Source organism: Solenopsis invicta, chromosome 10 (genome assembly GCF_016802725.1).
Source record: "Solenopsis invicta isolate M01_SB chromosome 10, UNIL_Sinv_3.0, whole genome shotgun sequence".
Lineage (NCBI taxonomy): Eukaryota > Metazoa > Arthropoda > Insecta > Hymenoptera > Formicidae > Solenopsis > Solenopsis invicta.
Genome location: NC_052673.1, coordinates 19,176,796 through 19,193,449, shown reverse-complemented (window position 1 = coordinate 19,193,449; position 16,654 = coordinate 19,176,796). Strand labels below are relative to the sequence as shown.

The following is a 16,654-nucleotide window of genomic DNA, read 5'->3' as shown; positions in this document are numbered from 1 at the left end:
CTTTCGGTGCGCCGAGGGACGACCTGCTCGCGTTTGAGGAAGCTTCGTACGATCGTAGAATCTTTGTGTACGGAGTACGTCTTACTTATAAAGTATATATAATATAATAGATATTGATAGATCTCCTTGTGATGCGGTTATCATTTATTAAGAGAGCAGAAAAGAAAAGAAACGTTCGTTTTATAAATCGTATGTTGTACTATTCGTAGAACGATTTGTAATTCTTTCTTTTCTTTGCATAGATCTTCTTCTATCGCGGGTCAATGCTCTATCGCCTGATATCATTTTTTTTTTGTACGCGCTACACGCGACGTCGCGGAAAGCTTTTTATCGTACAGTTTGAGAATTCCGAATCGTCGCGTCGGCGCAGCGCCCTCCAATTTGTCTGGACCACTGCGAGTCAATAGCGTACGATACTTTCGCACACCCGTTATATTATACGATGCTTATGTTACTGCGGCACACATGTGCGGCATACTCGCTGTTCCTGTCGTCTTTTAAAATCCGTTGTTCAAGAGATATACGATGAATCGTCACGGATATGAGCAACATTTGATACAACAATGCTGTCAATCGAGTCACACTATCGACATAGATTTATTTACGTTCAAGTTTAAATTACTTCCTCGATTAATTAATGTAAAAAAAAATCAACTGCTGTGTCATTGATTTAATAATAATTTGCTTCAATAAAGAGACAAAATATTATAATACCCGAATGATTGTTAAACTTCACAAAAAAATTTATTCTCGCACTTTTCAAAGATTGTCTTTCCAAGTAAGAAATAAAAAGACGTATAAAATCATTACATACTAAATATGAAGATAAATTTTACAGTGAATTACATTTAACATTTGAAAGAACACTCGTGTATATTTAGGACAGATTAAGACAAAATTTAAATATCCGTATATTTGCTATTATCTCCGAAGAATGCGGATAACAAATGCGATTTATTTTATCCAAATATAATTGTACTTCAACAATACAATATACTTTGGTCCGCTGTACACAGTGTGCTCCCGATTCCCACTCTTCAATGACGCGTATCTTCGTGCGCGACAAAAGAAGACAGAAAGCGAACCATCCTGGAAAGGCGAGACGAGGAAGAGAAGGCAATGGCATCCTGCTATCGTAGCTGGGCTACGTTGTACAGATAAGGCGGCCCACGCTACGCTTCCTTCCTCCGCGATGATCCCACTTTCCGTTTCCCCCCTGCGTAAATGTACTGATTCGTTGTATCGGACTCTGTCCGCGACAACAGACAATTTCACTTTTCATTCGTCCGGTAGAATTAATTTCTCATAATTATATGCATCTTAATTAATAGCACGGCGCGCAAATATGCACAAGTGTGTACTAATTGAAAGCTCGTTTATTCAAATCAATATTAGAGTCAATATCGAAGGTACATAAAATTATATTTTTGTTTCATTTTATTGAAAATTCTATTTATAAAGATAGTATGATTTTCACAATGCGAATCACTATAAATACTGTGAAAAAGGAAAATAGAAAGATGTATACGTGGACTTGATCTTTTTTTAATTTGATTTTTTGTAGAACCGTTATAAGCGATTATTTTATATAGTTTATTAAATTTATATTAATCATTCTTATTTTAGTAACATCGTGTGCAATACATTTATGATTTTTGATTCATCAAAAAAAAATCAAGATAAATGATTTTTATACAACAAGTGTAATGACGTTTATTACAATATATTGAGATAAAACAGTAAAACGAGGACAAAATGATATTTTATGACATTACACATAAGTATAGGGCCCTTCATCCGTTTGTTCAGTGCGTGGGTGCTACGATCCTGTGCTTGCATTGGTGGGGATTGAAAGTAGGCGGAGAATGACAGCATAAACCAACAGATTCCTTTTTTACTGACGATGACTGCATCCTATAGTTTTGTTTAACACCAATAGAGGGCACACACGGCTATAATAATTTTTGCAATCATTTTTTTCGATAACAAAATAGATAATTAATTATACATAAAAATTAAAAATAATATAATTTTTACAAAAGTCATTTTTTTATATTTTTCTTTATATCGTTACTTTTTAATCAAATTTTTAACTGTTTTTTTAATGTACATGCAATTTTCATAAATATTTAATACGATTTTCATTTTATATATTAATATTTTATAATATTAAATATATAGTTCTATTTTAGTTTAAAATATTGTTATCCCCATTTTTTGTTGAAAATTTTTGATCAGGTTTAAGAAAATAAAAAGATGTTTTTCTATAATCTTCAAAGCGACTTTGATTAACTTAATCGACAATAAATTTAAAGGAAGAATAGTTAAGATAAAATTTGTAATTATTTAATTTTTTTTAAATTGTTTCTAATTGAATCTTCCTTTCGTAAGTTAAATAAAAAAATTAATGTTATATTAGTATAGAAAATAATACAGCTGATATTGCTTAATATGTCAGTTGTCGATTAAGTTAATTGAAATTGAATCAATATTGCTCTGATAGACTGATTGACAATGATAATCAGAGAAAGAATAGTTGATGGCTTTTTATTAGACACATTTTTGAATGATATACAGACTTGGGGGTATGTCAAGAAATATTCATTGTCACTTATGATGAATCGATGACTTAAAGTACGATTGGATAATATTTATAAATCAATTGATATATTATTTCATACAAGAGAGACATTGTAAAGTTGTGAATGACAGATAACATTTATAAATTTTCTATTCAAATTTTGAATTATGAGTTCCATGTAATGAACAAAGCGATATATGAAGCTGAATGAATGCAATGCCATTTTCTAAATTCATTAATGTACACCCTTACTATACATCGTTGATCATTCTGTTCTATTTAAGCGAAATCTTTTATTTATTTTTGGGGAAGTTTTACAAGTTTATCCATAAACAAGAATATTCTTTTTACAATAGACAATAAAATTTATGATGATTTACACGCTTAATTAATTATAATTGTAACGTTCAATTGGTGATCGGAAAGAAGACAGTAAATTCGCTTTTAAACACGGTAAAAACACCATGTATACATGATTGATAAATTGTAATTATTCCAACGTCTGTCATACATATGTCAAATAATTGTAATGTCGAGTGAACAAAAAAGTGTGTAGTCAAAGTAAACTGCGAGTTGTCACTCTACAGGCAATGTCCAAGTAAAATTCTCGATTTATCTTAAAAAATAGTAAAAGAAAAATTAACGCTCTAAAAAGATCGGGCATTATCCACTAAATTTTATTAGTTACGAACTAGTTCTCTCCACCATCCTTGTTCGCGGATTGACGCATATATAATAATAAAGATAATAAATAAATTAATTACAATAAAAATTTATCGCAGATTTTTTCCAAAAAATCCTACTTTCTTCGTCCCTCCCAACGTGTTTTGATCGTGTTCCAAAAGTATCTGTTTCTCGCACAGAGCTCGTCTCCTTCTTCATCTCCATTCTCTTCCTCTTCTTAAAGTATTGCGCGATATTTTTACGGTCATTGTTTCCGATGTCACTGTTTAAATATACTCGGCGAACATTATCCAATAAGTGACGTTCAGTACGGTAAACAGGAAAGGGAAGAAGACACGCGAGAAGCGGTCAATGTTCAATGCCCGCATTCGTGCCCTTTGAGCCGGGGTTGGTCCGAGTGGCGGTGCAATCGATGATTTCTGCGATCGACAGGATGATAATAATAAGTATTACGTCTTCTTGCGTGACAGCGAATGAACCGTCGCATCATGCAGACTGTCTCCCGTGCCTCGAAGAGAGTGGAACACAATTTTTTAAATGGACAAACAATAATAACGTACCGATATGTTAAAATAATTATGATCGACGAAAAATGTATGTGATTGAAAAGTAAATTTTAATTTTAACTATTCCATGTGAATATCTTCACACATTAGAGCAATTTATCTGTTAATAAGATTTTTAAATGTTTGAATCCACGCTTTAAATCAATTTTCTTCAACAACAATGTGTTTGTTTTATTTTCTTATTCCGAAACAGTAGAGTTTAGAATCAATTTTAATAATCATAATAATAATAAAACACTTTTTCGTAGAATCATAAAATGAGAGCAATTTTCAAATATTTTTAAATATTAGGGAGAATTCAACATTGTAATAATAATTCTATCTATATTTTCTCAGCCGATCGATTCATGCCGACGACAATGATAATGCTGGATAAATTATCTCAATGATATAAATATCGCAATGATCGAATAATGATTATTAAGAGATAAAATGATCTCTTATTAAAATCAATTCACAAAACTCTCAATGCGCGCGTTACCTTGGCAGTAATGTCAAAGATCTTGTCGAGCTTAGCCGAATCCGTTGTGCTCGAGGATGGCGGCGGTGGTGGCGGTGCGGGTTTCGCTGCAGGCGTATCCGAATCTCCGAGGACGATATTTACCAGACAATACTCCATCAGCGCCATGAACACGAATACCGTGCAGACCGACATGAAGGCGTCGACGGCTTTCAGATACGAAACCGGCGGCAAAGAAGCCTGACTCTTGGCATGTTGCGTGGAGAGGGTGAGCAACGAGGTGACTCCCAGGGTGACTCGGGCAGGCGCGATCTCAGGTTTTATCCAAAACGATACCCACTGCAACATATTTTTCATCAAAGAAATACTCATTTCTACTCTTAATTGTATATTGATACTTAACTCACCGACATGATAACGATCAAGCATGTCGGTACGTAGGTGTGAAACAGATAATAGCCGAGACGTCGTTTCAGCACGAACACGACTTCGAGACAAGTAAAGTTACCTGGAGATTGTAACGTAATCTTCAATGAAATATCCAGAACTCGGCGCCAGATTAAACGCAAGTGATATCAATGCATGGATAGTCGGTCGAAGAATTTCTCCCGAAAATTCTCTTGAAACAAACGTCACGTAAAATACGCGCGCAGTCTCAAAACGAAAGAAAGAATTATCTACATATATTTTGTTTGCTAGAAATTGCTAAGTTTTGTACGAAAATGCCGAACGCGACGAGCAGCGTTATTCTTTTAGTCTTATATTCATTTACGCGATTCGCTTACCAGTAGAATAGACTTGCGAGCAGTCGGCCGTATAATTTTTAACGAGCTGTAGCTGGGGCAATTCGATATTCTCGTCTACAACGAGAGGAACCTTGGGGTCCCATTGGAAAATCATTTCGTCCGTCGTGTGCGATACTGTCGATCAGTGATGATGAGACAAATGTGAAATAAGTATTTAATGACCTTGTATAATTTATTAATTACTCATCTAACATAATTAACTTGCATTAATTGTCGAATATATATTTTTGCAAATTTTTTAATAAAATTATTAATCATAACTGAAAGGCAAATAAAAATAACACAAATGTATTATAAAACACAACTATACGCGTGTGTTGTAGTTACTACGCACAGCTTGCTAAGATATGTACAATTCTGGAAAAATTCTTTAAAAATTATAAATAATGATAACTTACGACTTTCCATTTGCAGTTTACATTCTTGCGTATCGTGAGGATAAATTAGAAAATTCATGGCGCAAGAAAGTTTCAGAGTCAACCTAAAATTGTCGATATTTATATACTTCATGTTTATATAGGAAACGCACATCTATGATAAAAATACAATTTATCATAAACTCACTTCACCATATAGAGAATGGTTTTGTCCTTATACAGCCATAGGTAATGATTCGGTATCGTCATTGTTTGAAAAGTCACCGACTTTGCGTTCTTAAAGAAGGAATCCGGCCGCCACATGTTTTTCAGCCAATCGATTTCTAATAATCTTAAATTTTGTTACGTGTAATATGAATAAGATGACAGATAACAGATACTTTTGGAGAAATAGAAAAATAAAGATGAATGCAATAAAAAAAAAACATTCGGAATAAAAAATTGATAATATGACATAAATATTGAAATCATCAAAAGGCTAGCAATGGATTTATATACCTATACTCGGATGTCATATTTTCTGGCAATCGAAGTCTATTGTCTTTCCACGTTTGGGCAAAAAAAATATCGGCAGCATAAGTCTGTAAGATTAATTTACCGTCAAGATAATTATTTATTCTAATGAATGATAATTATTAATGGATAATATAGAGCAGCATTTCAAAGTTCTTGTTAATAAGCACTTTGAAATGTTAAACTCATAACGCACAAAAATAAATTTTGTAATTGTATATGTATATATATATATATATATATATATATATATATATATATATATATACATATATTAGGCTTTTACAATTATGCGATTACCATTGAATTTTCATCGATGGAATCGAGTCCCATCACAGTAACATGAAAATACACGACGGTTGCCTGGCCGTCTTTCTTGGGAGGTCGCATTTTGTCGTACAATTTAGGATCTTCGGGTAGGAGATCGAAAAATTCTAAACTTTTCCTGCAAAGCGAACATCGCAACTTCAAACATTGAACATACTTTTTTTTAAAACAGACAGAATTTGTTAACATTGATTTTATCATTATTTGTTTCCTTTCAAATCATTCAATTTTTGTTTAAAATCTTTTTTGCTATGATATGTTTAAGAAAAGAGCGTGTAACGCTTTATATGCCTTTAGACTGTAATTGATCCAAGTACATTATTTTTTATTATGCTACAAATTGACCAGTTAATTATTTAAATAAAATATACGCGTATAATTTATCAACCCTTTCAATACTACGAGTGACTATAGTCACTCGCTCGCTATTTTGTATAAGGCGCGGCGCGATTCGCACCCTGTCCCTGTTTAAAAAATTATCATACCGTACAGAGTATTATTATTAAATGTTATTGTTCAATGTTATTCAAAAGGCATCGTCAAAGTAACTTTTAGGAGTAAGATGTAAATCCGATTGTTGACAATGTATACACTTTTGGTGCAGCGACTCGAACAGTGAGAGCAACTTAGTGAAGAAGACGCTTGCAGCGAAAGGGTTATAAATAAATTTGTATTGATTAACATGTACTAATAAGATTTTTTAAAATATGGTAATATAAAAAAAAGTAGAGAGAGTGAGAAACAGATTGATAGAGAAAAAAGAAGAAAAAGAGAGACTTTCATTCAGATTCTGAATTTATGCTATAAAATATAAAATATAAAATGTTTCTCTTATGAAAGAATTTCTTATTTTAACATATCAGTCCTAAAAGTTGATTTTTGCAACACTATAATAATAAGGCATCTACTTACTGAGCATTTGCAGCACGACCGAGAAGTAGAAAGAGTAAGACGGACAAGAGCATCGCGGAAGACATGCCACCTCCGTGTGTCTCCACTATCGACATATTTTCGCGTTAACGCATTTTCGCGTTTATAAAAATTAAAATAACACACCAAAAGGAAAAAAAAAGAAAGACGGTTCACACTTGAGACGTAGTAGAAGAAAAAAAAGAAGAAATAGGAAAAGCCTTGAAGTAATCCGGAAGCGGAATTCCGGTGTGGTTAAACCGGTTGAGCGAGCTGAAGCTTCCCAACCTTTCCGGTGCCCCGAATTTACGAGAACGGGCAGACTGTCGACGACTGAGTTCTTGAAACGACTTTGTTAAATCTGCAGAATCCTCATCGTTGCGAATCCTCATAGACGAGTTCCACGACGACGTGGAGGTGGTGCAGGTGGTGGCGGTGGTGGTGGCGACGGTGGTGGTGGTGGTGGTGGTGGTGGCTAAAGGTGATGTATACCAGCGGGAATACCTTCCTGCCGCCAATTCCACCTCCTTCTCCACTTTTTAACAGAGACACAGAGGGAACAAGTACTGACGTAAAAGAAGGGGTAACGATGTACGGGCGGTAGATAGAATCTCGAGGATCGGCATGAGAAAGTGGTAGTAATGGTATCCCCCTCCCCGCGGGATACCCATGTCATTGGTTTACGTCGCTCGAATTTACTTCAATGCGGCATATCAGCTTTGTCATCGAGGCGTATTTATATTCGTAAATTCTCCTGCCGAATAATTCAATCGTGAAACACGCTTGAATTATTCGGCAAGTTTTGTTTCATTTCTTTTATTTTGGGGTTAAATTCTTGAGATTTTCAAATTTTTTCAATTTTTTCTTATTTTCTCTGATCACGTCGCTTATACACTTAACAATTTCAATCTTTCCAAGTATATTTAAAAAAAAATTTGTCAATCGGAACAAAAAACTTTTAAATTGATGATATAGAACTGTATTTGAAAAGTGCAGTAAACGAACCCTTCTTTGATATTTTTACCAAGAAAAAATCTTTATATTAATCAAAGAGAATAAAACATACTAAAACCTTCTAACATAGGCTACAATAAATTATATTAAAAAATACTTACTACTGAATATGTTAATAAATTTTTAAAAAATATTAAGATTAACAATGGTATCATATTTGGAGGAAGACAATGCACCGCTCAAGTCTTCTCTTTTGCTACAAGTCCATGACAGAGGGGCGCGCTAACTACTACGCAATTTGAAGACACCGGTACGCCGCTCAATATATCGATCACCGAAAATTGTGCCACGAATAGAAAGGTACGTCTTCGTCTCGTTCATACGGTGTCGAGTGGCCACTTATCAAAAGAGTATACACACGCGTCAATGTGTACGTGTGCAGATGCAATCTGCAACTGTGCGCGTACATAATGCATATACGAGTACAAAATATAGAAAACAGCATATATAGAAAGTAAAAGACAAAAGGGAGACGAGAGAAGATAGCTATTTAAAGCGTACAAGTTTAAAAATTAAAAATGATGCCATATTCAATTTAGAATCTTCTATTTCTTGCTCCGTAACCTAAAAAAATCAATTTATTAGTAATAATAATAATAATAATAAGCGAAATTAAAACCGATAATGTGCACAACACAAATATGCGAAGAAGAATACCATTTTTTCAGTCAGGGTGGATCTTAATGCCTAATAATATTTTTGTGTAAATTTTACAATTACTAGTTCTCAAAACTGCGCCAATTGTTTGTTGGTCTTGAAACGCAGTTTTAAACTGAAGCTAGTACGTAATGTCATAAATTAAATTGATAAACAATTTAATAATACTATAATGGTAACAAATACTTAAAAACATTAAAAAGAATGTAAAGAATATTGAGAAAAACATCTCACCTTAGCCGAGATTCGAATCTCAACGTTAGCAACGTTATAATTAATTGTATCGCGATTGATGGCGCAGCTTTTAATTATACTTTAGTGTGACTACATAATTCTCACGATCGTAACATCTTCACGATCGTACATCTACTTTTATGTACATCGTTCTTAATTAAATACTTTTGAGAGTAAAGTTCTTCAATTAACATCTTCGTTATAAATGTTATATATTCAAGACGTTTTGAAAAAAATTATACAGACGAAAAACTACATTAATTTTATTTAAAATTTATTTATTTATGATTTTTTTCTTAAAGATATTTTACATATAAAAATATACGTGTTAATAATTATTTTTAACGTTTAAACTAAAAATCTGTCGTTTTATTTTATTTTTATTCAAAATTTCTTATTTTATTTCTTAAAGAATTTAGGATATGCATATTTATATGTGACAAGAATTATTTTTAAATAAAATGCAAATATTTTAGCAAACTATCGTGTAATTGGTATTCTTGTAGATAATTCTTACTGCGTTTTTTTTTGTACCGCAACAATCGGGTCATCGGGCCTGGAATAGCTCTGGGAATACTAGATTGTGCCGCACCACTCGACATGCTCCTTGTACGATTCGTTTCCTGGCGCATTCTCTTACCTTCATGCGACGACTGCATTCTATCGATATCGCTACTATATCTTGCTAACGGATATTTACGCGTTGTGCAAGCACTTGTGCGTCGTATTTTCCGCGTAGGAAAACAGTTGGACACATCGAAGAAGCGAAGATAAAGGAAGATTCTTCAGAAATATCAACCTGGACATAACAATTTCCTTTTTAAGCTTTTCCGTGTTTAAAACATTAGTGCAGTATGTCAAACTGACATGTTCTTAGAAAAATAAAAGAGACGTATCTTTTTAATTTCTTTTCTTTTTCATTTTTATTGAAGAGAGACTAGATAAAAATATTGTTACAAAAGAAAAATAAACTAAAATTTATTATATTATGCATTATACTTAAGCATAAGTCTTGTTATGTAAAAGAAAAAAAACCGACTTGAAAGTGAAATTTATTGAAAAAATAAATAAATTTCATCATGTGTTGTTATAACTCGTTAGAAAATGAAATTTAGACAATACGATTGTACTGATTAATTGGAAACAAATGTTACTGAGTATTAAGAGATTGTGTTGTAAAAGAAAGATCTCGCGAAAAAAGATTATCATCACATGTAACTGCTATCGATGGCTCGATGAACGACAAAATCGATTACAAGTACTAGCAAAAGCTCTCAAATATCGCTCGGTTGAGAGAGTGATTACGTCAAAGATTTCGTGACATCATTTCAAGCATCGTTGTCGAATGTTCAGTGGCACAGCCATGCAGCGATGATTCCAGCAGAGATCCTCTATTTTGGTCTAGAAGACCGAAACTGAAACAAAAGAAATGTTTTACGCGAGAAAAAAAGAAGAAAGACGAAAGAAGAAAGAAGAAAGAAGAAAGAAGAAGGAGGATAAAGTGTAAACTGTAAAGCATCTCACGAGATTGTAATAATCTCGCGCCATTGTAATTAGAAAAATAGATGTCTTCTCCTCTTAATCATTTTTTTATTTCAATAATCCTCCCCAACGCGCGGCACCGTGCTAGATTAGGAAAGGTTGGCTAAATCGGACATGGCACACATTTCGCAACATACTGGTCCTCTTTTTTCCACGGGTGCTTCTTTTTTTCTTTTTTTTCCGCAAACGTCAGCTGAAGGCGCTGTCGGTAGGGGTACAGGAAAGCCGGAGGAGTAAGCAGGAAGGGGAGTGAAAGAGAGGAAAGGGAGGTTTCGCGCCAAGTAGTTGGAGGCGATGCACGATAAGCACGCTCTACCCCCTTTCTCTGACCTCAAGCTGTCTCTCTGCGTCTTGCACGCTCGACTCGAGATCAGAAGTGTTCACCCACACTACCTCTTCCGCCTATTATTTTCGACTGATTGTCGATTGTCGTGCAAGTGCCGACGTAGGAATTCTTCTTACGTATCTGTTAAAGATTTCGGTATTCCTCGATTATTTACAGAATCATTACCTAATTTATGGTCGCTAGTTATTCATAACTATTATGAATGCCTAATTTATTTATAGGATGTCAAATTATATATATTCCAAACTATCACATAATAATTAAATTCTTCTATCAATTCTGACAGGAATTCCAAAATAATTATTCCGATCTCTAATTATAACGATTAATCTATAATCAATCAATATTATTAATTAAAACCCAATTGGTGCGAGGCGTTTACAGAAGATGAAAGTAATTTAGGAATATGTGCGAAAAGAATAGTGGGGCACTTAATTTTTCTACGCTCACAGGTTGAGAATAAAATGAATAAAAATAGCGCATCAAAGTTGTATCTTCTTAACATAAGAATTTCCAGGGTTGGATAAGTTAATATTCTTTTTTAACTAAATTTAATTAAAGTTAATAATTCATAAAATTAATTTAGTTATGTTAAAATATATGAGCAAAAAACTAACTTAATTAAAAGTTACGTCAAGATTAAATTAACCTAAGTTAAATGAAAAGTTAATTAGGAAAAGCATTATTTATATTAAATTAGAAAAAAACTTTTTTAAAGTTAAATTATTCGAAATAATTGTAATATGAATCATGAAATAAATTTAATATTTTATTTGTAAATTAAGTTTATGAAATAACAAAGAAATACTTTTTCATGTGGAAATATATTTCTTCTTTTATAATTATTTTTTTATAGATAATTTTTAACTTGTAAAAAAAATTAATAAGTTAAAATTTATGTATTGTAAAAATAACAAGTTAAAATTAAAAATTAAATCATTTAAAATTAACTAAGTTAAGTTACAAGTTATTAACTTTTTGACTTTATTATTTAATTTTTAATTTTTAAACTTAAATTACTACTCACTCAACCTTGAAAATTTTATGTAACTATTCTATCTCATATATTTTTCTTTTTAAATAACGTGTAAGTATGTTATTTCTCTTTAACATCTATTGATACATTATAACTATGCAATAAGATGAAAAATAAAATGTATGTATTATACAAGCAAAATTTAGCTTCTATTTAATATATTTAATTATAATAAAACTATTTGTTATAATTAAAGAAGTGGTTATTTAAGATGTGTAAGATGCATAGATTTCTAAATTCAAAATACAATATTTTAAATTACTGTTTATTTAACTCACGATGTATTTGTCACTCCGATAATCCAGAGGTACGTTTATCGACAGCGCCAAGAGATGTAATCAATTCTAAAACGGATGCAGATAGCAGTACTAGACGGACTTGCTATATTCGTGATTCGCTACTCTTTCTAAGAGAGGTCTCTAAATCTCTTCCCAATCGATTACTATTTCTCTGCTTCATCTCCGCAGTTTCAACAAAACAAGGGGCATGTTTTGAATATACTATTGAAAACATACAATACATAATATAGTTTCTTTTTTTATATTTTTAATATTGGCAATGTATATCGGAACACAGAGTCTTGAATTTATACACGTATTCCTTTATTTCCAAAAGCAAAGAACAAAATTGTATACAAAATAATATATATTAGAAAGAAAATACATAAAATAAAGACAATATATATAATCATACCTACCGTAAATTACAAACAGAAAATGAAGGTAATAGATTAAAGTGTATAGCTGCTGAGATCAAATCTTAAATGACCGCTCATTTATAAAGTACTCTTCAGTTTACATATACTGCATATATATCTCAATTTTATACACATATATCTCTTTTGTTTACACTACTGGCTGATTCGGTCTATAATCAAGAGTATCAAGCGCCATATTGAATGAAATCCGTTTATTATAGTTAATTTACAATTTAATAATTTCTTCTAATATATACTAACTTCATTATAAGATTCTCATAGGAATATAGAATAAGAAAAAATAACATAAGACATTCGATTAATTTAGATTTGCTGAACAATTTATTTGATCAGCACTTCAGATCCTCACAAAAATAAAGGTGAAAAATGAAATTTATAGGCAAACATAAATGATCTTACATATAGTCTGTTCGAAAATGGGTTTGGTTATTACTAGCAAAAATAATGCAGTTGGCAAAAGTGAAAATTACTGGCGTTGCGTTTTTTCCACTAGTAAAACACTAGTAAAACCAGTAGATGATTCCAAATAGTTCGAAACGTCATAGAAGATTTTCAGGTTTAAAATTGCAGACACTTCATCGTTACCGCAAGCTTGTAGTAACATTGCAGAAATCTTTTGTAATTTTCATACAACATTACAATGTATTAATGTAAGGTTTATGCAATGTTTTTTTACTCTTTCAGTGCTGGGTTATGATTAAATCATTTAAAATTAACTTAAGTTAAAAGTTATTAACTTTATTATTTAACTTTTAATTTTTTAATTACTCAACCCTGCAAATGAGTTACGAGGGTTTTCTAACGTGGTACGATGCAAAATCTTTCTAAAAATCGTTGCAGTAGTCTTGTGCAGCGAGAGAGATTCCGCATTACCTGACCGCACATGCACGCCTTCTCTGTTAAAGCCCCACTCGGGTCATTGACCGTAGACGGTCCCGCGTCAGACAGGCGCACGTGCTTACCGTCTGGCCCGCCTCCCCACTCTCCGTCGGCTGAAGAGAGTGGGGAGGCGGCCCAGACGGCAAGCACGTGCGCCTGTCTAACGCGGAACTGTGTGCGGTCAACGACCCGAGTGGGGCTTTAACAGAAATGGTGTGCGCGCGCGCCTTGAGTGAATGGAGTCTCTTTCGCTGCGCGAACTACCGCAGCGACTTTTAAAGAGATCTTGCATCGCACCACGTTACAAATCCTCGTAACTCATTCGCAGGATTGAGTAATTAAAAAATTAAAAGTTAAATAATAAAGTTAATAACTTTTAACTTAATTCAGTTATTTTTGAAACACATAAACTTTAATTTATTAACTTTTTACCAAAGTAAAAAATTTATTTGTATAAAACAAAGTTACAAAAAAAAAACAGAGAAAAGAAAGAGTTTAACATAAAAAAAATGAAAGAAAAAGACAATAAAAGAGCAAATATAAACAAAAGAATAATATACATTTTTAATGACTACACATGTGTGTGACGAAATGATTGCGAAACGTCGAGGACGTTCAATTCTTCTCACACTTGCATGTTCGTAAGAAGTCTTTTAAGCTTTTCGGAATTTAAGAGATGTATTGAGCGAAAAGCAAAATTTTTTATCAGTTTGCATGACTCGTAAAACAGAAATAATATTTAAAAAAGTGAAACTTTTGATTTCAAAAAGTGCCAGTGCAACAATTAATCGATTATGAGAATATAATATTGTAAACAATGTAATTTTGATGTAATCAAATTTAATGTAATAAAAAAAATATGAGATAAGATAGATATTTTAATTTACGGATTCAAAAATTAAATTTAATATTATAAAATTATATAGCAAATGCATTTTTGTTGTCAAATTGAATAATTTACCAGAAATTATTATTGGAAGTAATTGACACAAATAAGTAAGTTTTTTTAGTATAGTAAAAATTAGATTTAATACCACGGATTGTGTTGTTAATCTTTTTTTTTTTACAAATATCTATGCAATGATTTTATTCTTATACACATGTAAGTGTGCCGTGTCAGAACAATTTCTATTTGCGTTTACGGAAATGCACGATAAGTACAGACATATACTAAATGTTTTAAAAAATTTTTGAAGATTTTCTGAAAACTGAAAAAGAGACTCTAGATCTTAAACGTTTTTGTCAACTGGACTAATACTCAGGTAGCGATTTTTTTACATTGTTTTTATTATTATTAATCATTTATTATTATTATTCTTATTATTTATCTCGTTGTTACATGCGCATATGTTACATTCGTCTAAAATAATAATCTATTATCATAACAATATATTATCACGTCAAAATTAAAAGTATTTTAAAGTAATTGAAAATTTTATAAATAATGACTATTTCAAAAATATGCACGCAAAGAAATAAACAATTATAAAAAAACAATAATTTTAGATTTTTAATCAATAAAATGGCAGTGATAGCTTTTTTAAAGATATTTCTTTTTTTATCAAAGGATTTTCTTTAAAGATTTTATTTTCGCATCCGAAAACACAAAAAATACAAGACACAATATTATTCAAATCTTTAATTATTTATTTGTCTGAGTATGAATAACAAGACGAACTATAAGCTCTATATATCTGATTTTATTTATATTGCTAAGAAGTAATAAACACAAATTTTTCCTTTGATAAAAAATATATTCCTCGTAATTTTTACTATAAATTGATAAAAAATCTACAGAAATATAGGACAGAAAAGTATTTTAAATGTTTCAAAAGGCTCAATCAAGAAACCGTAATTAATTGCCGCAATGATCATTAATCTTTAAGATATATATTTTGTGAAAAATCCGTGTAAAAAATTCGCAATCAACTCGAACATTTGCAATACCTGTACATGTTGTCTACACTAGTATTCACTTGGGTTTGTTGCTTTCTTTTTTATCTTATCGCTTTCAGAATAAACTTGTAACAAATTACTCGCAAACAGCTTAACAAATTAAAAATAACTGATTACAAACTGTCTATTAACAGCTTGCGACTCAAACAGCATTATATCCAAAATCAGGATATTAAACGACTGAAAAATGATTTTAAGCCATGTCATGCTCGTTTTATAATTTTGAACGTGCTGTCTGGAAAGCTGTTTGTGAACAAGTGTCTACATCAGAAGTAAAGCAATTCACGATCTGTTCGCATACTGTTCGCGAACTTGAGTGAAGATGCACTTTTATAAGCTTGGTGTATCAATTTTATACATTAGTCACGCAGGTCACGCTTATCGCACCAGACAAACTGAAGAATCATCTAGATTGTTTTGCGTAAACGATCTGAAATAATTTTTACACTCCACTGTTACAATTAAAAATCATTAATATTAATTACATATTATATATTAATAATTGTTCTATACTTTATTAGAGAATTTGATTTTATGTAAGTATATAAATTTATACACTTATATTTTGTGAAAAAGTAAAGAGAAATTAAAAGTATTAAATAAATGAGATACATACAACGTATGCAACTTATTATGACAATATTAATAAAAATTAAAAATATCTATTTAAAACATTTTTTATTTATAAGTTTTTGCTGTGAAATTGAGATTAAAAAAACAGTTGTTAAAAAAAGGAACGTGCTTTTTTTAAACATAGCCTTTAAACGTAGCTCTAAGGTGATTTGTATACCTTACATAGCAAGTTTCAGATCTGTATATTATAAATATATATTTATATTTTGTTATATATAGTTATATTTCTATAAATATATACATTTCTATAAATATATGGTTATATTTTTATTTTATAATTTAAGTTTTAGAATCTTCAAACGGAAGATAGATATGGTTTTTTGATCGATGAAGTTATTGTAATGTGAGCTTAATTTTCTCGCTGTTAGGACATAAAAATCATCCCAGGTGATTACTGAATTAAAACGCAGTTTTTG

General features: G+C 31.5%; 1 protein-coding gene across 3 annotated transcripts; it reads right to left on the bottom strand.

Moving 5' to 3' along the window:
• Positions 1–2,531: 2,531 nt before the first annotated feature.
• LOC105197885 (glycine receptor subunit alpha-2) lies at positions 2,532–9,338 on the bottom strand. 3 transcript variants are annotated; one of them, XM_026131655.2, is made up of 9 exons: positions 7,227–9,338; positions 6,288–6,432; positions 5,973–6,055; positions 5,662–5,805; positions 5,496–5,578; positions 5,077–5,211; positions 4,699–4,799; positions 4,313–4,630; positions 2,532–3,773 (listed from the first exon to the last, which is right to left on the bottom strand). In XM_026131655.2, exons 1-9 carry the CDS (start codon positions 7,319–7,321, stop codon positions 3,621–3,623), a joined length of 1,257 nt encoding a protein of 418 aa, XP_025987440.1. In that variant the 5' UTR covers positions 7,322–9,338; the 3' UTR covers positions 2,532–3,620. The 3 variants fall into 3 exon arrangements, with proteins under 3 accessions (XP_025987440.1, XP_025987439.1, XP_025987441.1); XM_026131654.2 differs by having other exon boundaries at positions 2,532–3,684; positions 7,227–9,326; XM_026131656.2 differs by lacking the exon at positions 5,077–5,211 and having other exon boundaries at positions 2,532–3,684; positions 7,227–9,330.
• Positions 9,339–16,654: the final 7,316 nt, after the last annotated feature.

What these genes read in the sequence shown, in the direction of transcription:
- LOC105197885 (XM_026131655.2), bottom strand. Translation starts at nt 7,321, where the DNA reads ATGTCGATAGTGGAGACACACGGAGGTGGCATGTCTTCCGCGATGCTC. An exon ending in CCATCGATGAAAATTCAATG is followed by an intron (nt 6,056 to 6,287) that starts GTAATCGCATAA and finishes TTAATCTTACAG; the next exon opens with ACTTATGCTGCCGATATTTT. An exon ending in CTCGCAAGTCTATTCTACTG is followed by an intron (nt 4,800 to 5,076) that starts GTAAGCGAATCG and finishes TACAATCTCCAG; the next exon opens with GTAACTTTACTTGTCTCGAA.